At 39.8% G+C, this 24,874-nt stretch overlaps 1 protein-coding gene across 24 annotated transcripts in view; it reads right to left on the bottom strand.

Annotated features, from left to right (window-relative positions):
* The window catches only part of Ca-beta (Calcium channel protein beta subunit), a 189,850-nt gene that overhangs the window by 24,907 nt on the left and 140,069 nt on the right, over window positions 1–24,874 (bottom strand). For 3 of the 24 annotated variants that reach the window (XM_069500083.1, XM_069500090.1, XM_069500109.1), the window contains exon 1: window positions 1,061–1,241. The exons of 14 other annotated variants lie outside the window; for them this stretch is intronic. In XM_069500083.1, the coding sequence (XP_069356184.1) occupies window positions 1,061–1,111 (51 nt within the window). In that variant the 5' untranslated portion in view covers window positions 1,112–1,241. 7 more of the 24 variants (XM_069500052.1, XM_069500056.1, XM_069500111.1 and 4 more) reach the window with 5 other exon arrangements.

The raw sequence follows: 24,874 nt of genomic DNA, 5'->3' as shown, positions 1-24,874 counted from the left end.
ACTATTAGGTAAGTATATGTGGCAACTAGCAAATCTACGCAAACTATAAAAATCATCAATCTTACTGCTTGATAGATTAACAGGCCAGCTGTTATCATTAATATGTAAATATTGGTAGATATGACGTTTACAATCGGCTTATTTAGCTATGTAGCACTTGTACAAGTTTATTTGAATAAAAATCTATTCTACTCTAGGTATAATAATGCTATGTTACGAAACGAAACGAAAAAAAACCGGCCGGGAACTCTATGATTTTTTCCAGGTCTGTAACTACAACCACGTAAAAGAATCACGTCAATCTGTTGCTCCGTTGCGAAGTAATTGATGACAAACCAACAAACTAACACACTTTCGCATTACTTTATGATACGGGTAGGTATTGATTCGAATTTTAATAATTTTTAGGGTTCCGTACCTCAAAAGGAAAAACACAACTTTGTCGTCTGTCTGTCAGTCTGTCTATCTGTCTGTCTGTCTGTCGGTCTGTCAAGAAACGTACAGGGTACTTCCCGTTGACCTAGAGTCATGAAATTTGGCAGGTAGGTAGGTCTTATAGCTGACATTCGGGGAAAAAACTGAAAACCGTGAATTTGTGATTACATCACACAAAAAACATTGTGGTCATGAACTAATAATTAGTATTTTCAATTTTTGAAGTAAGATAACTATATCAAGTGAAACTATACTATATCATATGAAAGGTCTTCACCTGTACATTCTAAAACAGATTTTTATTTATTTTTATGCATCACAGTTTTTGAATTATCGTGCAAAATGTCGAAAAAATACGACTATAGTACGGAACCCTCGTTGCGCGAGCCTGACTCGCACTAGGCCGGGTTTTTTAGGGTTCAAAAGAGCAATTCTAGCTTAGGAAATAGCTAAATCACACTCAAACGTAAACCCTTTTCATTTTACCGAGGTTACCGATATTCTTGAAAAATTTCCATATACGTCCTCTCATGGTCACACTACTTCCTAGGCTATAGAGAAAAGCGTCCAAAACAAAACTATCGGCCGACGAGTTCACTCGGATCTATAGAAGCACGGGTCGCACCTGCGTGAACAACTTATTGTAGCCGTGGCCCTGGTTGTTGTAGCCCATCATGTTACGACATGGCGGCACGGGGAGGTGGTGGCCACTCTGGACCACCAGTGGGATTCCGTCGTGGTCGGCCGTCGTGGCCTCGCATCGGTCGCGCGGGGAGCGACGGCCGCGCGAGCACTCCCGTCCGGCTTGGAACACTGAACGTTGAAGCCCCTCTCGCCTCTACTCACCTCCTCCCTTCTGTAAGTCGCTACAGACGGGACCAACTTCCAGCTACGACTTTCGTCTCGACCTAATAAAAGGGACACTTTTTAGGGTTCCGTACCTCAAAAGGAAAAACGGAACCCTTATAGGATCACTTTGTTGTCTGTCTGTCTATCTGTCTGTCTGTCTGTCTGTCTGTCTGTCTGTCTGTCTGTCTGTCTGTCTGTCTGTCTGTCTGTCTGTCTGTCAAGAAACCTACAGGGTACTTCCCGTTGACCTAGAATCATGAAATTTGGCAGGTAGGTAGATCTTATAGCTGACATTTGGGGAAAAATCTGAAAACCTTAAATTTAGGGTTAGATCACACAAAAAAAATTAAATGGTGGTCATGAACTAATAATTAGTATTTTCAACTTTCGAAGTGAGTGACTATATCAAGTGGGGTATCATATGAAAGGTCTTCACCTGTACATTTTAAAACAGATTTTTATTTATTTTTATGCATCATAGTTTTTGAATTATCGTGCAAAATGTCGAAAAAATACGACTGTAGTACGGAACCCTCATTGTGCGAGCCTGACTCGCACTTGGCCGGTTTTTTGTTACGAGATAGATAGATAGATAGATAGATAGAAATACTTTATTGCACACAAAAAATATTACATAACTATTAGAGAAACTTAAACTAACAAAATTATTGTATGCAAAGGCGGCCTTATTGCTCACAGCAATCTCTTCCAGGCAACCTTTGGTGAAAGGAGAAACTAGATGTGTTGGATAGTACTTACACGCAATACAGAAAAATGAAGTAGTATAATATTAAATAATATAATTAACTATTTCAGTAATACATACATAACTATCATACATATACATAACTAATATAAATATTAATATATATACAAAATCCATAATAGAAATATATATATATATATAACTACATACCTACATATATTATTATAATAGACATACATATTATACCTATGATCGAATAAATTAACTATTATGGCATCGATAAGTATAGTTCTTTAAGACGATTTTTGAATATGGGCAAGGATTTCGAATCCCGGATATTTTTGGGCAGAGCATTCCACAGTTGTACAACATATACTGTAAAAGATTTCCCGTAGAATTTTGTGCAGTTACGTGGGGTTTGGAGTTTGTTATCTGTGGATGAGCGCAACTTCCTGTCGCGATCGGCAGCACCAAGAAAAATGAAGCGATCTTTAAGGTACGAAGGAGTGTGGGGAGCATAGAGGATAGAGAAGAGTAAGGTGAGTGCGTGGAAATCCCGACGCCGTCTAATTGTCAACCACTTAAGACGCGTACGGTATTCGGTGATGTGGTCAAATTTCCTTAGTCCATAAATAAATCGAATGCAAAGGTTTTGCAACCGCTCCAACTTGTTTAGTAGCTCCTCGTTCAGATCTGTGTAGCTGCTGTCGGCATAGTCCAATATGGGTAAGAGCAGAGTTTCAGCCAATTTTTGTTTTGATTGGGAGGAGATTCTTCCATCTTTTAAGAGAGCCGACAGCAGCGAAGAGGCGTCTGCTTACATAATTAGTTTGCGGGATCCAGGAGAATGAGGAGTCAATAAACAAGCCGAGGTTCTTGACAGTCGCACTGAACGGTATGGTCGAATTATTCAGCACGATTGAACCAGCGGTATTGAAGTCGATCTTACAAGTTTGCCTGGGGTTACCAATGATAGCAGCCTGTGACTTACTAGCATTTAAAGTCAGACCGTGCGATTTACTCCAAGTACTAATTTTACATAAGTCAGAATTAATTTTACTAATACCTGTCATAACTTCATCCGCTGGTACGGATATGTATATTTGCAGGTCATCAGCGTAAAGGTGGAAGGATGAAGAGAGGGAATGGGAGATAGAATTAATAAAAATAGCAAATAAAAGTGGCGAAAGGACACCTCCTTGAGGTACACCGGCACGAAGACAGGAAACGGAGGAAAAATTATTATCAATGCGGACACATTGCTGACGATTCCATAAATAAGAATGAAACCAGTCCACCACTTCTTGCGATATATTAACAGACTTAAGTTAGAGATAGATTTGCGCTTAACGAAAATCATGCCTTAAGGAAAGCAATGATGAGGTCGAAGTTGGAACGCGCTTGCCTAGAAGATGTTTATTGACTACTGCCTTGAATGTTGCCTGGCCTTGAAGGCAGAAAAAAGACGCCGGAAGAGAGACGCCAGAACTCAGAAACGTTGACAAAAGGAAAATAGGATGGAAAATTAACCAGTACGATAGGCTTACTATACTTAATTTCATTAGTTGAATTAGTTCGTTGTGAAATGTGTACCTTGTTTGTATGATACAAATCATACAGACTATTCAAAAAAGACATTGAAAGAGTTACGTCTACTCCTATGAGTCCTACTACAAGCTAGGATGCGAAATGCGAATGTCAGTTGCGTCGCAGCATGCGAAGGGGGGCACATATCTGCCTCAACTGCCCTGCCCTGCACTGTGCTGTACTGTGCTGTGCTGCGTCGCCTGCTTCTCAGCATACGCCTAGCCTAATAGTCTGAATCTCCGCAAGAGGTACAGTATTAGACCACCAAATTTTGGTCCCGAGAGGCTCCCCCAAAAGGCTCGTTAAATAGCTGACATGAACCGACTACGTTGGAACGTAAGTTGGGTTAGGAAGTTGGTTCGTCTGTAGCGGCTTTATTCCTGTTGGTCCCCGCTCCCCCCCGCCCCCCTGGCGGGTGAATGGGGTGCGCGCGCATCGGCAGCCGGTCACAGCGTAAATATTAGAGCGGGATTGCCGATACACGTCAATCTGTGACGTCACACCCGCTTGCTTGATGTACTGTCGATTGAGCGTACTGTTTAACTTGCCGGCTGTTTTGATTTTTTTTTTAATTTTTAAAAAAGAATGTTAGCCAAGTTATTGCTGACTAATACTCCCCTTTCCCTTCCAATTATGCGTAAAGCTTGTGCTAGGAGTAGGTACGACTATAGTGCAACGGGTGGGGTTTGAACCGGCGACCTTTCGGTTTTCAGCCCGCTCCTTTAACCGTTGAGCTATCGAGGCTTATTGTTATTTGACTGTACGATTTGTTCACAACCATATAAAGGTTCCGTTCCCGAAGAGTGCCAAAGGGACCCTACTTCTAAGCCTCCGCTGTATTTGTGATTTTAATTTCGGTGGATAGGTCCTTTCATTTCGGTGGCTGGTTATTTAATATTGGTGAACGACTGGTTCATTTCAGTGGCATCAAAATTTTAAACATGACGTATTTTTACCTACCTCAAAAGAAAAAACGGAACCCTTATAGGATCACTTTGTTGTCTGTCTGTCTGTCTGTCAAGAAACCTACATGGTACTTCCCGTTGACCTAGAATCATGATATTTGGCAGGAAGGTGGGTGGCGCGTTAGTTTTAATCTTACGATATTTCATATTATTTTAATTTCGTCATATCTCGTAAGATATTATTCTAAATTATGGTTAGATTATTCTAATGATGTGAAGGGCGATTTTGGTCTAAATTGAATATTACAGATGATCAACTATTTTATTTGGATAAGAATTAATAGTATGTCAGTAAAAACACCCTCGAAAGTAAGGCTTTGTTTCAGATCACATTTGAAAATCATAAAATCGATTATTGTGAACCAGGACTTTTTTGTACAACTTTTTAAGAAAAACAATTTCACAATATGTTATATTCGTGTAACTTTGACCATTTAGGCAGCGCACGCCTCTGAAACTCTCAAATGAGAGGATTTTTCCGACCTAATTCACATTATTTCAATTTACCAAGGGATCTCTATTTTTTGAGTCACTCTATCTATTGGTGAAAACCGCATTAAAATCCGTTGCGTAGTTTAAAAGATCTACGCGTTCATACATACATACAGAGTACAGACGCGGGAAGTGACTTTATTAATTTATACTATGTAGAGATTTAGATTGAAGGGAGAGGTTTTTTGTGTAGGTGGCAACTGTATTACCAACAGAGTGGGTACAGTCAACAGTGTGATTGCCGATATGCGTCAATCTCTGACGTAACACATGTTGTTTTACGTTTTGTTTTGATTTCCTGTTTAATATGTTTCGATTTCGATTAGTAGATATATATCTAAATACACAAAAGAAAAAAGTGACTGACTTATTTATCAACGCACAGCTCAAACTACTGGACGGAAATATATACAAAAAGGAAGAGGTGGCTGACTGACTGACATTGATCTATCAACGTACAGCTGAAACTACTGTACCCGTAGTACAAGATTTTACGTCTCACCAAACGAAACCAAATTCGAGAGTCGAAATACTTCCGCGTTACAGTAAACTGGTTCTTAAATGCCTTGTTTTAAAGCTCAAGTTTGTCTACACTTCTACAGCCAGCGCTCCAAGCGGAAACATTGCGAAATTAAAATCAGTGGCATTGAATATTTGACTTCAATTCAAGGCTGTTTAGGTCCATTTTACTGTAACGCGGAAGTATTTCGACTCTCGAATTTGGTTTCGTTTGGTGAGACGTAAAATCTTGTACTACGGGTACTGGACGGATCGGGCTAAAATTTGCCATGCAGATAGGTATTACGACGTAGGCATCCACTAAGGTATTTTTGAAAATTCAACCCCTAAGGGAGTAAAATAGGGGGTTGAAATTTATGTAGTCCACGCGGACGAAGTCGCGAGCATAAGAAAGAAAGAAAGAAAGAAAACTTTTATTTGATCACAATACTACAATAAACCATAAAAACTAATTAAGTCAATCTACATAATTAAACTAATAACAAAAAATTATAATAATAAAAAATAATACCTATATATATACGAGTACGTGTGACCAAATATAGGTCTAAGGTATATAGGTCATAAGCTAGTGTAAAAATAAGTAAGTACTTATTGAAAGACTCTTTTGTTGAGTGAAAAATAAAAATAGTTCTCCTGAAATCATAGAACGGAGTTTTCCTGAACTAATAATAGCTTTGTACTGAAACAGCTTTCGCTGACAGTTGTGCACTTCTCTGCAATTCTCCACGTTTGGGGAACTAAGTTACGACTGTATGACTCGGGCAGGGATTTACGGTGTAAAGGCGTTGCCACACTCGACATCAGTGACGGTGCGGTTCTTCAAAACAAGAAACTATTTTTTATTGCAAGAGGCTTGCGCTTGATGAATCATAGAATAGAATAGAATAGAAATCCATTTATTGGTTGATCCAACACACGATAAACACAAACACAAATATTTACAAAAAAAAACATTCCTTAAAATCTAATTCAACAAATAGGTACCTAGTGTCTACAATGTGTCGTGCCAACGAAAAGGCCCGAACTCAGCTGAAATCATCACTTCACATAATATAAACTAGGTAGCTGATGCCTGCGACTTCATCATTACCCATATATTATTATAAATACGAAAGTGTATTTGTTTATTGGTTTGTCAAAAAATATGCCTCGTAGCTTTAGTTTTGAGTTTATTATCGCCATTACATTACTATCTTACAAATTCCACAATAATTATGACAATCAAAAAGTGTACCATGATAACCAATTTGAATTAATTATTTGATTTTCATTTTGTGCTTCAATCACGTCGCAACTCGCAACAGAGCAACGGATCGACGTATTTTTGCGTGGATATTTAAGAATACCTACACAGGCTACTTTTTATCCCGGAAAATCAAAGAGTTCCCACGGATCTACACGGAAAAAGTCGCGGGCATCATCTAGTCAATTAAACGCGCGGACGCTACGCAATTTTTCATAGTTCTACGTCTACAGTCTACACTAGTCCTTATTCGTAGCACTTCCGTAGCGCTCGTAGCACCTTGCCAAAAGTTAATTTCATAAGTTCTTTAAAATACTTTGAATTGACTAAAAAACTGGAATTCATAGTCAAAATAGAGGATTCTTTAGAAGACAATTCAAACGACCGACGTGTCATAATATTCAATCTTTCTTAGTCAACTTAAATCTTACACTAATTCTACTTTACTAAAAAGGTACTAAGTACTCGTATTTTTGCATAAAAATCTATGATGAATCTATGAATCTAGTCCTGTTTTTTTTATTCACTCTAGGCGCATGCTTGTCGACAATCACACCTGATGGAAAGTGATGACGTGGCCTATGATGAAACGCGCTTGCCTAGAAGATGAATATTCACTCTTGTTTTAAAGGTATCCCGGATTGTAATTGGTAAAAAACTCAGATTTTCAAAATGATTCAATCAAATTGAACCGATATATCTACATTTTCAAACAAACTACCCACTATCGAGTTTGTAAGATAAACAGTAGCGATTCCAATGTAATCGAACAGTTAATATAATTTTCACACAGCGATAGGTTAATTACGAACAGACCTGCAATATCGACTTAATATCTACACGATAAGACTCAATTTAGAGTGTACTCAATTAACTGTAAAATACGCACACTAAAATCAATCTATTGTCGATGGAATAAAGTATAAATTTGCTTGATTATCTATCAAATTGCAGTAAGCGGTAAATGAGTGATTGTTTAAAGGAATTTGTGTTTTATTACAGTGCGTTTGAGGTTAGTTATTGAATGGCAAGTGGGACGCATGCGTGAGGGGTCGATCGATGAGGGCCGCCACGACGGAGACGTCGTTGACCTAGTTGTGACGTCGCTGCCGAGTTGATGTGGACTACTGGTGGCTTCACACTGCCGTGCGTTTACGCTGCGAATAGACAGTATGTGTGCACGTAGCCTTAGGTTTGACGACCTCCCTGGCGCTGTGGTAAGCGCTGTCTTATTTGTGGGAGGTCCCGGGTTCGATTCCCGGCAGGCGTTTGGAATTTTATCATTTAACTTCTGGTTTGGTCTGGTGGGAGGCTTCGGTCGTGACAAGTTACCACCCTACCGGCAAAGCCGTGCCGCCAAGCGATTTAGAGTTCCGGTACGATGCCGTGTAGAAACCAAAAGTGTATGGGTTTAAAAGGAACGGCATTCCGAACCAGTGGTAAATTAAACTAGTTGACGATTCAAAAGCACTTGTAAAAGTTTACTTGAATAAAAATCTATTCTATTCTATTCTTCAACAGCTGTTACCACTATTCCCGACTTCTGAAAACCTGACTCGTTTCATTAGAAGTGCCACGCGACTCCTCAGCATCGGGACCAGTGCCGGATTAAGCCAGCGCGGGGCCTGTAGCAAATTCTATCAAAGGGCCCTTGGATTGCTTTAGGTCATCAAGTATATACTTAGTATTAAATAAAACACAACTGTTACAAACAAACTTTTATGGATTTAGTTCGGACAAATTTATAAATCATCATCATCATTAATTAACCCATCGCCGCGCCGGCTCACTACAGAGAACGGGTCTCCTCTCAGAGTGAGAAGGGTTTTGGCCATAGATTGGTAGATTTCACACACCTTTGAGAACATTATGGAGAACTCTCAGGCATGCAGGTTTTCTCACGATGTTTTCCTTTACCGTTAAAGCAAGTGATATTTTATTAATTAAAACGCACATAACTCCGACCTTCGATTAGAAGGCGGACGTCCTAACCACTAGGCTATCACAGCTTTATAATAAAAAGCACTATAATACTAGCACAATTTATAAATAATACTTTTCAAATCGATTTCTCTAAGTAAATCTTATTCAATAATATTCATTAAAATGAGGTGATTTTGGCACATCGTATTCCTCAACTAATTTTTAACAAATTTTAATGTTATGAAAGACGTAGGTACGTTGATTTGAAAAAATACTTATTGTTTTCACGCATCGATCTAAATACATACTTTATACGGTCAGAAAACGTTGACGCGCGGGGCCCCCAAATGTAGGGGACCGTAGCATTTGCTACTTTTGCTACGTGGCTAGTCCGCCACTGATCGGAACGCAACATCTGATTCTGTTTACACTCAATGATTCACCGCCATTCATGAATCCGGAACTCATTCCAGCCTTACATCGCGTCTCACGAGTCTTTGCCCTAAACGTATTTCCAGACCACTTTATTTTATTGGTTTGCCAACAGATAAATATAAAATATTAACACTCGGCATTAAACAACTTCTTTCGACGTCAGGTACAGAGTCGCATAGTATGCGGATTTGTATATTGTGTCCAAAGAATAAGTAGTTCTTTAGACACGTCTCCTGGCGTGAGAGTGACTCCATTGAGCGTCTTGAGGGCAAGGTGGAAGTCGCTCATGCGATGGACCGACCAAATTAAGTCTGCTGTGGGCGGTCCCTTGCATGAGGGTATCTACCAGGCTATCGGCCAGTAAGGAGAATTGGCGAATGCTCCTCAGGCGCATAGCATCTGCCCTGAAAAACGTCACTTCGTAATCACCACGATCAGTGTGTCAAGCATGTCAACCCATAATTTCAATGCACAGAGAGAAAATATTAGAGTTTACCAAAATTCCTCGTGAATCGAAAGTGCGTGAAAGTCTTCGAACAGTGCGTGTTGCCAGTGATGACATGATATGATCCGAGACATGGTCGCTTACTGTGGGCCTTATAAGCCCACAGAAAGCAGAGGGCGATGGAGAAATTTATGCTTGGGGTTACTCTCTTGGTAGAACACAATGAAGTTGAGTAACGACCGATGTTAATAGTAGGTAGGTACCTAGGTATCTTAATCTGTCGATTAGGTAGTTGGTATTTTTCAAAAATTATATCGCTTTTTGAAAAGTACCTACCTACTATTTTTTATTATTTTGGAAAGTGCCTACCTTATCGAATTAATTATTACAGTAATAATATCAGCCGTACCTAGCTCGTTAGTCATCGAGAAGTTATTAAAATTTTCCCAAGAAAACTCGCATGGTTAATAAACCATCAATGCAAATCTCAAAAGTGATAAGATGATCTTCAGCTGTCAAAAACATTAGGTGATACATCGCGTATGATACCTACCCTGCAAGAATATTGCCAAATGTAGTGTAAGTTAAAAGAACAAGATTGATTAACCTTTAAAGCATTATCTACCTCAGCGTTAATCCTTGGCATGTTTACAATGTCAAAGTATCATAACCTAACCTATAAGAGAATCAGAAAACTGCAAAAATTTCACATACCCGCCGTTTCCCGCCCCGGAACCGCTGGCGCCTAAAATGGTTCAAGCCCTTCGTCATAATGTCCACATTTCACTTTGTTTCACTAGTTAAATAACACACTGTTTTACACACTTATCAGTATAAATCACAGATGCATCGTAGCTTTTGGTTTTGATTATAAAACATCTGGTACGTAAGAGCGCGAGCGGTCGTCGCGGTCTAAAAATACGGTAGGACTGGGTTGGCTGCGCTTAGTACAAGATTTTATTTCTCATCAACGTTGATAGTATTCGAGTGTCGAAAACCTTCCCCATTATAGTAAACTCGATCCTAACAGCCTTGTTTTAAAGCTCAAGTTTGTCTACACATCTACATCCAGCGAGGCGCTCCAAGCGGAAACGTTGCGAAATTAAAATCGGTGGCATTGAATTGTTTACTAAATTCAAGGCTATTTAGGTTCATTTTACTTTGACGGTATTGTGTTTCGACTCTCGAATTCTAGCAACGTTTGGTGAGACGTAAAATCTTATACTAAGCGTAGTCGCTGGTCGTATAACGGATGGTATTGGTCTGTTTTGGCGGTAGAATACATTGAATGTCTTTGGCGGGTAATAAGTAGAGTTAATTAATGTTTTAATTAATTGTGAATCGCTTTCGATTGTCTATGTTAATTCAAACTCAAACTAAAACTCAAAATCTTTATTCAAAGTAGGTGGGTACCATTGTACACTTTTTGATTGTTAATCCATACTACATAATTAGTATTATTATCCACTAGCTTATGCTCGCGACTTCGTCCGCGTGGACTACAAAATTTCAAAACCCTATTTCACCCCCTTAGGAGTTGAATTTTCAAAAATCCTTTCTTAGCGGATGCCTACGTCATAATAGCTATCTGCATGCCAAATTTCAGCCCGATCCGTCCAGTAGTTTGAGCTTTGCGTTGATAGATCAGTCAGTCAGTCAGTCAGTCATTCAGTCAGTCAGTCAGTCAGTCACCTTTTCCTTTTATATATATAGACTAGCTGATATACGCGACGTACGCGTGTATTTAGGTTTATAAAAATCCCATGGGAACTTTTTGATTTCACGGGATATAAAAAGTAGCCTATGTCACTCTCCAGGTCTTTGACTATAGGTAGACGTCCACAGCTGGACATCTCTTGTAGGAATTTTCACACGCCACGGTGTTGCGCCGCCTAGCCTGTCAGCGGTTCCCTGCGACTCATTTGATGTCTATACACCTAGTGTGGAATTCTTTCAACGCTGCGTTTTTTGGTATGAGGTCGCCATTTACCTTGGGACCCGGGTCTATCGGTTTTCCGAACTATGTGCCCTGCCCATTGCCACTTCAGCTTCGCAACCCTATTTGAAGCCTATTATAATTCTGCTCCCAAAACCATTTTTTTCAAACGGGAGAACTCTTCCCTTACGAATTACCTACAGAGACTTACTTGTTAGGTCAGTCAGTCATAGCACAGTCAGTCTATTCTTTTACAATACTACCTACTAGCGACGCGCCCCGGCTTCGCACGGATAGAATTTTACAATATACAATTTTATTTACGTAGAAATCTCAATTTTTTAAAATAAAATTTAGCCTAACTATCTGGGGTAATGTAGTTTTTTACTGATGAAAGAATTTTCAAAATCGGTTCAGTATTTCCAGAGATTACTCTGTACAAACAAACTTGCAAACTTTACCTTTTTATAATAATAGTACAGATCTAAAAGCAACAAAAACCGTAGTAGGTAGGTACTTAGTTCAGCACGCACCTAAAACTATTTTTGTACCATAAATCAATTAAAATAATAAATTAATAAATTGTACCGCCATCTATTGGAATATATTTGAACAAGTACGACTGTAGTTTTGCCGTTGTCTGTGGCTAGCTGGTGCTCAACGTCAGTGATAGATGGCGTTGCTTCATAGTTCCTAGTGTACAACACAGATGTCGCCCAAAGTTACACTTTCACTTGGATATCTCTATGCACTTTCATAACACCGCCCGCCATCATCAGCCGAATCAAAATTATTTTTTTAATAAAAATAAAAACACGGTGATGGCCCGGTAGTGACAAGTCGAGATTACAATCGGGAAGGGAACGCTCCGCACATCCGCACAGTCCCAGCGCTAACCCGGTGCCCGCCTCATACCCCGATTGCCATCTCGACCTGTCGCGGACTATAGATAAGAAAGAGAACGATGATTCATTCCATGAATATTTAGATTTGGACCTAGAAATTAATGTCTGTGGTTTTTCGTTTTTCAGATAAGTAGATATCAGCTGTAAAAACTGAAAATGCGTAGGTACCTATAAGTTTTAACGTTCACGGGCTCAAAGATATATCTACATAATTAGCTATCAACTTTGGTTTTACCCATTTTTTAATATGGTAGGTAGGTAATCTATAGATCAGATTTAATATCCACGGTTACGTACGAAGCGATTTGCCTCCTCATTTCTTATTCGAACCGCTAAGATTTGGAACACCCTTCTAGCATCAGTTTTCCCCTCCAATTACCTATATTATAATATGGGTACCTTCAAGTCAAGAGTGAATGGGCATCTTCTAGGCAAGCGCGCTCCATCTTAGGCTGCATCATCACTTGCCACCAGGTCTGATGGCAGCCAAGCGCTAGTCTATAAAAACTCAAATATTGTGCCTATGTAGGTAGGTATATATTTTGAAGCCTCAATAGCTCAACCGGTATAGGAGTGGACTGAAAAACCGAAAGGTCGACGGGTCAAATCCCGCCCGTTGCACTATTGTCGTACCTACTCCTAGCACAAGCTTGACGCTTAATTGGAGAGGAAAGGGGAATATCAGTCATTTAATATGGCTAATATTCTTTAAAAAAAAAAAAAATTATTGAGTTTTCAGTTCGTTTAAACTACTAAAGTGTTTGGAGTGCGCTTCGAAATAAACAGCTTAAAACTGACAATCTATTTAATTTTTTTTATAGCAGCAGGTATCTACCAAGAGATTGCTCAACACTACGTAATATAGTTAGTAGGAATGTTGTAGGAATGTTACAAACAGACCACTGCGCGATTATGAATGAAGCGGTATTAAAACATACAAGAATCCCGCATTTCGCTGGCCGCGGTCCAGGAAACGTGTTACAATCACCCAATAACGTGCAGACTATCAGAAATGTAGTAGAATAGATGATGCCCGCGACTTCGTCCACGTGGACTTAGATTTTGTAAAAATCCCTTGGAAACTCTTTGATTTTTCGGGATAAAAAGTAGCCTATGTCACTCTCCAGGTCTTTTATCTATACCCATGCAAAAATCACGTCAATCCGTTGCACCGTTGCGACGTGATTGAAGGACAAACCAACAAATCAATAAACGAACAAACCAACAAACAAACACACTTTTGCATTTATAATAAGGGTACCTACTGACTAGATGATGATTTAAAGACAATTCTTTGATTTTTCGGGATAAAAAGTTGCTTGTGTCAATTTCAAATAGGTTCCGAATCTTAACCAGTATATTTATATTGACGAGAAATCATAAGTGACTTTTAAAAAAAAACTAGCCAATGCGGCGAAAAAACCGTGGCTTTGCTCCTTAAAGAATTTCGAAAATTACGGGTTTTTTTAGGGTTCTATCTAGAGGTGCTTGCCCGGAATTGAACCCCGGGCATACCGAATAGAAGGCTCAAGCTATATCTAATCACTGGGCTATAACGAATAGAAAGTAGTATATATAAAGTAGATTAGATTAAAGATATCTATGAAAGTTTTCATCAACTAAATCACCAAGTCTAGCCCTCAAACACCTAAACCGGGGAGTCGCTGAAGCGTGCCCCATTCACCGACAAGTCATTCCCTCTTCCATATATAATTATAGTTATTTAAGCACTGAAATAGACGCCGTGTCGTTCACCCGGCGACATATTTGGTTAACGCTACTTGTTAAGATTCTGTAAGTACCTGCTTGCATTTGATATGGCCCTGCCGGTCGAAGCGATTTCGTTTTCCTCGCACGGTTGTGACGGGAACAGATTATTTCAAACTAGCTTATGTTCGTGACTTCGTCCGGGTGGACTACACCAAATTTGACCCCCTATTTCACCCTATTAGGGGTTGTATTTTTAAAAACATTTTCTTAGCGGATGCCTACGCCATTAATAGCTATCTGCATGCCAAACAGTCCGATCTGTCCAATAGTTAGCTTTGCGTTGATAGATCTATTAACTGTGGCCATACCGCGGTTGTTTGACAGCTGCAATGTCACGATCGCAATCATCTCTGATTGGTTAATGCTCGCTCACTACGCATTGTGCTGGCCACAATGCATTGTTGCAAGAAGAATCGCACAAATTCAGCCAATCAGAACAATTGAGATTGTAATAATGATTGATGCAGGTTTTAGACAATCGCCCTGCGGATCAGTCAGTCGCCTTATTCTTTTATGTATTTAAACTGAAATTCAAATTGTCAATCAAACAGTCATCAGTCACACTGTGAGCATGTAAATGATGATTAGATTATTGGTATTTGGACTTTTTGTTAAAAATAAAGTCATAGGTACATATGTTTCAATGTTTTAGCAATTCCACCCCAAGGGGCTTGTAAATATGGGAGGAAAGTTTGTTGAAAATCCGTTATTTTTCAAATAATACTTATCTATGAAAAATTGATGTTTGAGCTTTCGGAAAAAATTAAGAAGTACCTATATTATAAATACTATCTGTCCCGGCTTTACTCACGTGTGTAGTCGACGTTAGCCCCTCCTCCCTTCGGACTCCCTTGAAAAAGGATCCCGTATGGGTTCGAAACTAGTCGGGCTAACGTCGACTACACACGTGAGTAAAGCCGGGACAGATAGTATTTATAATGGAAATCACTGACGGTAGTTTAAACGCTAAAATACCTATATTATGTTTAAAGATTTTTGAAAATTCCACCTTTCATAGATTTTCAAAAATTCCACACTAGCGAGGTTTTAGATTTAATTTAATTTATTTTAGTTTTAATTTAATGTTGTTTTTTTTTTAGATTTAAGTTTATTAATAGTTTAATTACTTCTTTGATAAAAATAAATAAAACATTAGTAATTATTAAAGGATTTTGAAGTATTGAATTCCAAATTTTTGTTCAGAAAATAGATTAGTGGTTAGACGTCCTATTTGGGAGGTCGGGGGTTCGATCCTGGTCACGCACATCTAACTTTTCGCAGTTATGTGCGTTTTAGGGTTAAGGAAAAATCGTGAGGAAACCTGCATGCTTGAGAGTAATTCTCCATAACGTTCTCAAAGGTGTCTAAAGTCTGCCAATCCGCACTTGTCCAGCGTGGTGGCCATACTGAGAGGAGACCCGTGCTCTCTAGTAACTAGTAAGTAATGGAGTAATGCTGAAATAGTAAATAATGGACGCTTTATATCATTAAAATTAGTCAATTTCTACATAATTTGGTATGAGTTATGATTATGGTTCTAGACTTCTAGACAGTCTGATTACCAGTTGATCAAAATCTACGTCGCTCGGTTAGGGCGGCGCGTGCGCTTGTGCTCGTCTCTACGGGACAGTGGAAATGGAAACTTGTACGCTTCCTGAGTGCGTGCGCCCAAAGACCAAACAGTGCAGATGTGACATTGAAACCAGTCGAAAGTGCAATACATTGAAGCTATTTTATTTATCTTCAATTTGATGTGTTCATTTATTTATACTTTTTATTCCACTTATTTGTCGTCTATTCCTCTCTTATTTACTGTTGTATTTTTATTTTTATACATATAGTACACCTACATATGTATATAATATGTGTATTTATTTTATTTTACACACACCCCTTCCGCTTTCTTTAATTTTTATAATATCCTCTACCCTAAGGTTGCCTGGAAGAGATCGCTATTTTAGCGATAAGGTTATTTTTTTTGCAAACATCTTTCTTATATTTCTATTGTTTTGGTTTTTGTGTACAATAAAGAATATTCTACTTTACTTTAATTTACTTTACATTCGACGTTTTCGTCGGTTCGTCGCTGCATGTGCGTTTCATTAACTTCCTACCACGGCCTCGGGTACAGTGCAAAGATGTTGAAACCTGTAAGCTTCCAGAGTTCATGCGCCCAAAGAGTACCTAAATATAGCAGACGTGTCATTTTAATCTGTCAAGACATTATAGGTTCAAATTCAAATTTAAATTTCTTTATTCCGAACTAGATGATGCCCGCGACTTCATCCGCGTGGATTTTGGGCTTTTAAAAATCCCGTGGGAACTCTTTGATTTTCCGGGATCAAAAGTAGCCTATGCCCTTCCTCGGGATGCCAGCTATCTCTTTACCAAATTTTATCAAAATCGTTTAAATGGATGGGCCGTGAAAAGCTAGCAGCTCGACATTAAAATTACCTATTGCCAACTTATGTAGAAGTGGCAAAGATGAAGACGAGTCGTTGACACGTGTTCTAAGAGATGTGGCGAATGGCGATCCCCGTGTCATGACGTCTGACGCTTTCTGTGTAGATTCTAGAGTGTATGTCCTATGTCTTCTACCTCACCTTATCCCACGCTACGTGGGGTCATGTCACAACATGTCTATTCTTCTTCCACTCACTTTTATCATTCGTCAACGTACTATCCACTCCTTTTTCACGCATATCCTCTTACACGCAATCCATCCACCTTTTCTTTGGTCGTCCTCTCCTCTTTTTTCCTTCCACATGCATACTTAACATTCTTCTAGTGACATGGCTTTCTTCCCTCCGCATTATATGTCCATACCATGCCAGCCTATTACCCCTCATCTTTTCTACCACTGGCCATACTTTCAAACTTCCCCTTATATATTCATTCCTTATCTTATCCATCCTTGTCACACCACACATCCATCTCAACATTCGCATTTCAGTTGCCTGTACTCGCCTAGTGTATGTCCTATATGTGACCATCTTACTCTAACGCTTTACTTGGTTATTCTGTAATAGAGGTATATGTTTCAAGTGCCACACTTGGCAGCGGCTCGCTGCGCTCGCGTCTTTAAGTAAGTTCTGATGAATGCCTACGCCCTACGGAATATTCTATGGTGGAGACATGGGGACACTCGGGCCACGGTCTATTTCTGTGACGCTGCAATAACAGTACGGATGGTATTTTTATTGCGCGCGCCGGTTTTATTTCAGTTACAATTTGACAAAATAAAAATAAGGAGGCCCGAGTGGCGGCGTAATGTGACACTTCGGTAGGGATGTTACGTTGCTTACTGAGGAGTTGTCGATAGTTGACGTTCTTGTATTGTATCTCTCTACCAGCGATGCATAAAACGTACAAAATGAGAACTCACTCGCCATTTTAACTTTATTTGTCAACTGTCGTGTCAAAAATACGATTTAAGTCCTTATTTTAAAGGAGAACCGTGCTTTTTAACCGACTTCAAAAAAGGAGGAGGTTCTCAATCCGTCGGAATCTTTTTTTTTGACATGACAATAATTGATACAAAGAATTAAAATCTATCTCAGTTCTCATTTTCTACGGACTATTGAATTTATGCTTGATAGCGCCATTGCCTGTGCTTAGAGTGGATAAAAAAAAGACGGTACAATGCCATACTTTTTGCTGGAATCAATTTTTTGCAACGCAACGCAACGCAACGCAATTGCCGGGAACGCAAATTTGCAATGAATCAATAAAATGCAGTCAAATCACTAACAAGATTGTAAATTTACAATGATGTGCGAAAGTGTGTTTATCTTTTCGTTTCTTTTTCATCGCGCCACAATGGTGCAACAGATTGACGTAATTTTTTGCATTGAATTTACATAGTTTAAAACTACATTCATAGAGGGAAATTAAAGTATTCAAAGCTCAATCCACACGGACATAGTCACGAGCAACCTCTACTTAATAAACTAATAATAACAATTAAGTATAGTATCGATAACTTAATTAACAACACGTGGATAGTTTTGAAGCGCATCACTACAGACTATCCAGGAGTAAACTCTCATACATTGCCGCTTCAACTCACAAACTTATCAAACAGTCCCGTACAAAACCACCGGTGTACTCAAAGCTCCGTGAAACTTTGCCTAGTCTTTAATGAGCGTGCATTCACCTCACCGTATTTAAAATGTAGTGCGTTTCGGAAAATAGACAGCGTTTCCGTGTTGTCCAAACTCTGAACAGTAAGTGGGTATTATGTATGTATGTATGTGTAAGGAAAAGGGTGATATATTTAAAACTACTTAGTTTATCTTTAGTTAATGCCCGCGGGCCACGCCTTCGTCCGCGTGGACTACACAAATTTCGAACCCCTATTTTACCTATTTAGGGGTTGAATTTTCAAAAATCCTGTCTTAATGAATGACTACGGCATAATAACTAACTGCGTGCCAAATTTCAGGCCGATCCGTCCTAGTTCGAGCTCTGCGTTACTGACTCAGCTTTTCCTTTTACAGAAGAAGAGAACTAAATTAACCACAGACTTGCTTTGCTTCAATCATGATCAACCTATCGCCGGCTCACTACTGTACACAGGTCTCCTCTCAGAATGAGAAAGGTTCGGTCATTGTCGACCACGCTGGCCAACTAGTGATTGGCAGACTTCACACAAATAAGAGTACACTAGCTGATTTCCGCGACTTCGTACGCGTGGATTTAGGTTTTTGAAAATCCCGTGGGAACTCTTTGATTTTCCGGAATAAAAAGTAGCCTATGTCCCTTTCCAGGTCTTAAACTATAGGTACCCATGCAAAAAATCACGTCGATCCGTTGCTCCGTTGCGACGTGATTGAAGGACAAACCAACAACAAACACACTTTCACATTTATTCTACAAGCACATACGTGCCTACCCACTAATATAATGACAGCGTATAATTATCAGTTATTATCTAGATATAGCTATAAAAGTTCAAAAGTATAAAAGTAACAGCTCAATCGTCGGAACAACCCCTAACGTACCGTAACGTTTATTGACGCAATAAACGCGGCCCGTGGAGGGTATGGAGGGTACCGACTAACGTGCGACGGACACGACACTACACTAAAACATATGCCCGTGATACACATGCCAGTTAATGGCAATTGGCATGCTAGGTGCTAGGCGCACGTACGAAGTCGCGAGCATCGGCTAGTAATAATATACTATATTTATAATATATATATATTATATTTATAGCTACATTGCGACTCCCCGTCTTACAGTTCTATAAGTTCTTAAGTATGGGTTGCCTGGAAGAGATCACTTTAGTGATAAGGTCGCCCTTTGTTTTTTAAGTGAATCCTGTATTCTAACTCTCTGTAAATCTATTAACAATAAAGTTATTTTAAATTAAAAATTAAATATACTATAGCTTATGCCCACGACTTTGTCCCCGTGGACTACTAAAATTTCAAATACCTATTTCAAGCTCTTAGGGGTTGAATTTTCAAAAATTCTTTCTAAGCGGATGCCTACGTCATAATAGCTATCTGCATGCCAAATTTCAGCCCGATCCGTCCAGTAGTTTGAGCTTTGAGCTGTGCGTTAATATATCAGTCAGTCAGCTTTTCCTTTTCATTATCATCATCACCCCCCCGAAAATCAAAGAGTTCCCACGGGATTTTAAAAACCTAAATCCACGCGTATGAAGTCGCTTGCATCAGCTAGTATCAAAATAAAAAATCTCATTAAGTGAAACAGTTCAGAGTTGTTCAAACTAGTGAGGAATAAATCAGTAGCAAGCAACATAGAGAGGTGAGTGGAAAGGTGACTGGATATCTATTCCACGCACTCTGCGCCCGTACCGACTCTGCTGAAGTGTGGAAGTGTGCCTTGCACGCACCCCTTCCAGACCCGTTTATACTCGAGACAGTAACTTGATCAAGTTCACTTACTCCCGAAGATCTTTGTGCTTCTAATAATTCTTTCTATCTTTGTTGTACCTATTTCCACGTTTAACCGAAAACGTGCGTCGAGTGTGTTTTGGGATTTGTGTGGTGCTGCGTGGTGGTGGTGCGTATTGCTTGCCTATAGTGGCTGCTTTTTCCTGCATGGTTAGCAGTGGGAGGGCGGGCGGTGCATTTCGCATGCTCTATGTTGCATCATACAGATTCGACCTGTTTCAGCGGATTATAGCAAACTAAGCTTTTGGTTCATTGTAATTATGTCTCGTTTTTCAAAGTCAAAGTCAAAAAACGTGTCATATAAATCTGTTTCAAAATGCGCGCTCCGTAGACCCACTGGATATTTCAATTTTGCAATATTATCTAAAGTTCGGTGATTAAGTTTATAGTTTCAACTTCGACTTGAAGCTTTGCAATTAGTAAATGATCAAAATATTATGCTTTGTAGAATTAAGTGTAGGAAGCATAACCACTCGCTCAAGTAACTCTCCCGGTGCAAGTTTGTCGGGAAAGTTGTGAAATACAGCGAGTTGTGCAATTAGGGGCGCACGCGAGGCGCCGACATCGCCGCCCCCGCCCGCCCGGCGCCCCACGGAGCCCTAATAACGCCCGCCACGCATAGTGTTGACGCCATATTGATTGTTAATACCTACTGCAAGATAATTTTTAAATACATATCAAAAATTGCGGAACCGGCAGGATTCGAACCTGCGTCCAGCGATTCTAGCCTTATTAGGGTTCCGTACCTCAAAAGGAAAAACGGGACCCTTATAGGATCATTTTGTTGTCTGTCTGTCTATCTGTCTGTCGGTCCGTCAAGAAACCTACAGGGTACTTCCCGTTGACCTAGAATCATGAAACCAATCGCCTTCGTGAAATGCAAGAGTCGCGAGTAATCTAGTAATGTAATCCATGCAACACTGACAAGTTTAGAAAGGGCTGGAAATAGCATCATTACGGACGTGATTCAGCGTGAGGGCGACAGATTACAGGGCAGACGAATTTAAACGCGTTGACGCGTACTTCTAATGTTTTTTTTTTAAATAGAGATAGCGAGCAATCGAGCAGGCGGGTCACCTGATGTTAAGTGATTACCGCCGCCCATGAACATTTGCAGCACCAAAGGAACCGCCGATGCGTTGCCGGCCTTTTAGGAATTTGTTGGTCCGCCCCTTGAATAACCCCATGTTGTAATCTAGTGGGAACACCGCCGAAGGGAGTTGGTTCCACAGTTTGCATGTGCGTGGAAAGAAGGATTTGGCACGATTTGGACGGTCGAAGTGGACCAGACACCCAGGTGGTGAGGGTGAAATTCCTTACGGTGGCGCACGGTGCGGTTGTAGAAAAATGAGTGTGGAATGAGGTCAAAAAGCTCTTCAGAGCACTCCCATTAAAATTAAACCTAAATTAAACGCGTTGACGCGTACTTCAAATGTTATTGTACGCTATTTCATTTATATGCTCACTTCTTATAGACGCAAAGACATTTTTTTAAAGAATATTAGCCGTGTTAAATGACTAATATTCCCCTTTCTCATCCAACTAAGCATCAAGCTTGTGCTAGGACTACGTAGGTACGACAATGTGCAACTGGCGTGGTTTGAACCGTCGACCTTTCGCTTTTCAGTTCACTCATTTATCCTTTGAGCTATTGAGGCCTAAATTATTTAAGTATTCTTAATAATAATATTTATACTTAATATTGATTAAATACAAGGTTAAAGTTTATAGGTATGAAAGTTAAATGGGAAAAAAACATCATTTTTCCACCAGTTAATAATAGATTGTGTTAATAAAGTTAATAGAGTTTTTCTGGTGAGAGACTTCGGCCGTGGCTAGTTACCATCCTACGGGCAAAGCTTTGCCGCCAAGTAATTTAGCATTCAGGTACGATGCCAAAAAACCAAAAAGGCATGGCCTAATAAAAACTGCCATACCCCTTCCAGGTTAGCCCGCTTCCATCTTAGACTGCATCATCACTTACCATCAGGTGAGATTGCAGTCAAGTGCTAACTTGTATCAGAATAAAATAAAATAAATTCGCTGTCACAGAATGTTGCATCTGCCGGCCGGCCGATGTGTCAAACTTATTTAAAAACTCGCCAAACACAAAACTTTCGCCGTATCCCAAATAGTGTGGCCAGTAAATTTGCCGAATGACAACTATTGTAATTTTTTTTTTAATTTATAGACCAGTGCGCTCAGACCTACTGCCAAGTGATGATGCAGCCTAAGATAGAGCACACTTCACTCTTGACTTGAAGCCTTGATGGTCAAATGGAAAGCCCTAACTCGTATCATCTTTTGCTGAATCCCTATAGTGGACTGTGGAGCCGTACCATACGAGCCATCGTCCGAAGCATACGCGAACAAACAAACAGAACGGTGGCGCTAGTATGTGGCAGAGCTACGCTAAAAATACGAATCAAAGGAATATGACCCGAACGTGTCGTAGCAGCGAAAAGAGGAATAGTAAAAGTAAAAAGTGTAAATATATCGTTCAACGGACTCGTGAATAATCTTAGAACCAAGATAAACTTTACTGAGACATATAAAATTACAACGAGAGAGGAAAACTTACGAATGGTATATTGGACGCGGCTGTTTTATTTTGTTGAAATAATTTTGACGACTCACAGCCGCACTCAGAGACGCTTAATCGTATCTTAAGTTTAGTTAAAACGAGACAGAGCTATATATCTCACATAAATCTGTCTCGTTTTAACTCAATCTTAAGTAACGATTAGCGACTCTGAGTGCGGCTGTTAGTATGTGGTTTGAAGTCTCAACATTTAAAATTTGGGCTGGATGGCTGTAAGTGGTTAAACCATAGTTAGGCGAAATATACCATAGCTTGGGTTATTGAAATTTTTATTTTTATTTTTTATTCAGATACAAGTTAGCCCTTGACTGCAATCTCAATTGGTGGTAAGTGATTCTTTCTTTCTTTGGTTTACAACCCACCACCACCCATGGCCCCTCCAACCTCGCGGTTATATGGGCCGAAACGCGGGAGGGCGCCCGTTCGGTACTTGCTCGGTGGCTCTTTCCCGGGACGCCTTCTTGACTCCCTACAAATTCTTTCCTTTCTGCTTCCTTATCCCCATTATGTCACTCTCCCCATTCTGGGGCTGACGTCACAGATACGGGAGATTCCCGTCGCCGTTCTTTCTTTGGTTTGTAGAAACTTTCTTTGCTGTGTAGACAGCATCGCAACGGAACGCTAAATCGCTTGACGGGCTTTGCCGGTAGGGTGGTAACTACGGTCGACCCAGCCGCGTATAATGCCGCATCCACGTTCCCTCTGTCATCTCAGCAACCGAGTGCATCCCACCCACACTCATTTAGTATTATTTTGGTTGGAGACAGCATTGCCACACCGAGGTGAAATATGTGCGCGCTCTATCTACTTACCGAGCTCTTTATAGAGATACGGGATACTGGAACTGCTATTATAACTCGAGTTGCATCATTTCGTGTATACTGTACTATCTCTGTACATGGCCTTTTTACGAATTTATTTTATTAGGAACTAGCTGATACCCGCGACTTCATCTGCGTGGATTGATTTAGATTTTCTAAAAAACTCTTTGATTTTCCCGGATAAAAGGTAGCCTATGTCACTCTCCAGATCCTTAACCAAAACCATGAAAAAACTTATGTAGATCCCTTGAATTTTTTAAAATCCTTTCTTAGCGGATGCCTACGTCATAATAACATGCAAAATTTCAGCCCGATCCGTCCAGTGGTTTCAGCTGTGCGTTGGTAGACATCCGCTAAGTAAGGATTTTTGAAAGTACAACCTCTAAGGGGAGTAAAATAGGGGTGTGAAATTTGTGTAGTCCACGCGGACGAAGTCGCGGGAATAAGCTAGTTTCATATAAATCGGTTTAGCAGGTGGGCCTTTAAACTTTCAAGATTGGTTAAACTGTGAAATGTAAGCAGACAGACAAACACACTGCTATTATGATTAGCTCGAGTTGCATCATTTCGTAGGTAAGTACCGTACTAAGGTATCGTTGTACCTGGCCTTTTCACGAATTTATAGAGATTACGGATTCCTATAGTTGCATCATTTCGTTGGTGAATGTAACGGTATCGAATCATAAAATTTATTTCAGATTAGAGGTGCGTGGGTACCTTTTTTATTTAAGTTTTATTTTCATTGGTACCTATGTTCTTTATATCTTTTTGAATCGTCAGAGGCATCTACCACTGGTTCGGAACGCCTTTCCTACCGAGAAAAACCAGAAAGAAACTTGGCGGTTGCTCTTTTCAAAGATTTGATATGTACAATATTTATGCCATGTACATGCCATAAGAAAAGTATTTGCAGTTCTGCGCGTTGCTGGAACGAGCTGTAGCTTAAATTCACGCTCTTTTATCATTTAGGTAGATAATCTTCAATTGTGTAGGTACCTAATATGCTTTTTTCAGGAGCATACTTTTAATAGATTTTTAAACTTGTGTAAAAGCAAGTCCAAAATAGATTACTCAAGGGCTAACTTACTTATCTATATATAAAAAATAAAAACACCTACCTACAGTAAGTACCTGTTAGTAAGATAATCTTATCCGAATGATATTAGAAGTAAAAAAAAACGTAAGCGCCACGTGCTCGACGGAAGCTGTAATGTCTCCTGCTCCCTCCCCCCCCCCCCTGCTCCCCCTGTTCCTCTCGTGTTGGTGCACTGGCTATTTCTAGTGACAGAGACACTTCGTACTGTCGGGCAT

This window comes from Maniola hyperantus, chromosome 1 (assembly GCF_902806685.2).
Source record: "Maniola hyperantus chromosome 1, iAphHyp1.2, whole genome shotgun sequence".
Classification (NCBI taxonomy): Eukaryota; Metazoa; Arthropoda; class Insecta; order Lepidoptera; family Nymphalidae; genus Maniola; species Maniola hyperantus.
This window is presented reverse-complemented; position numbering and strand designations above follow the sequence as displayed.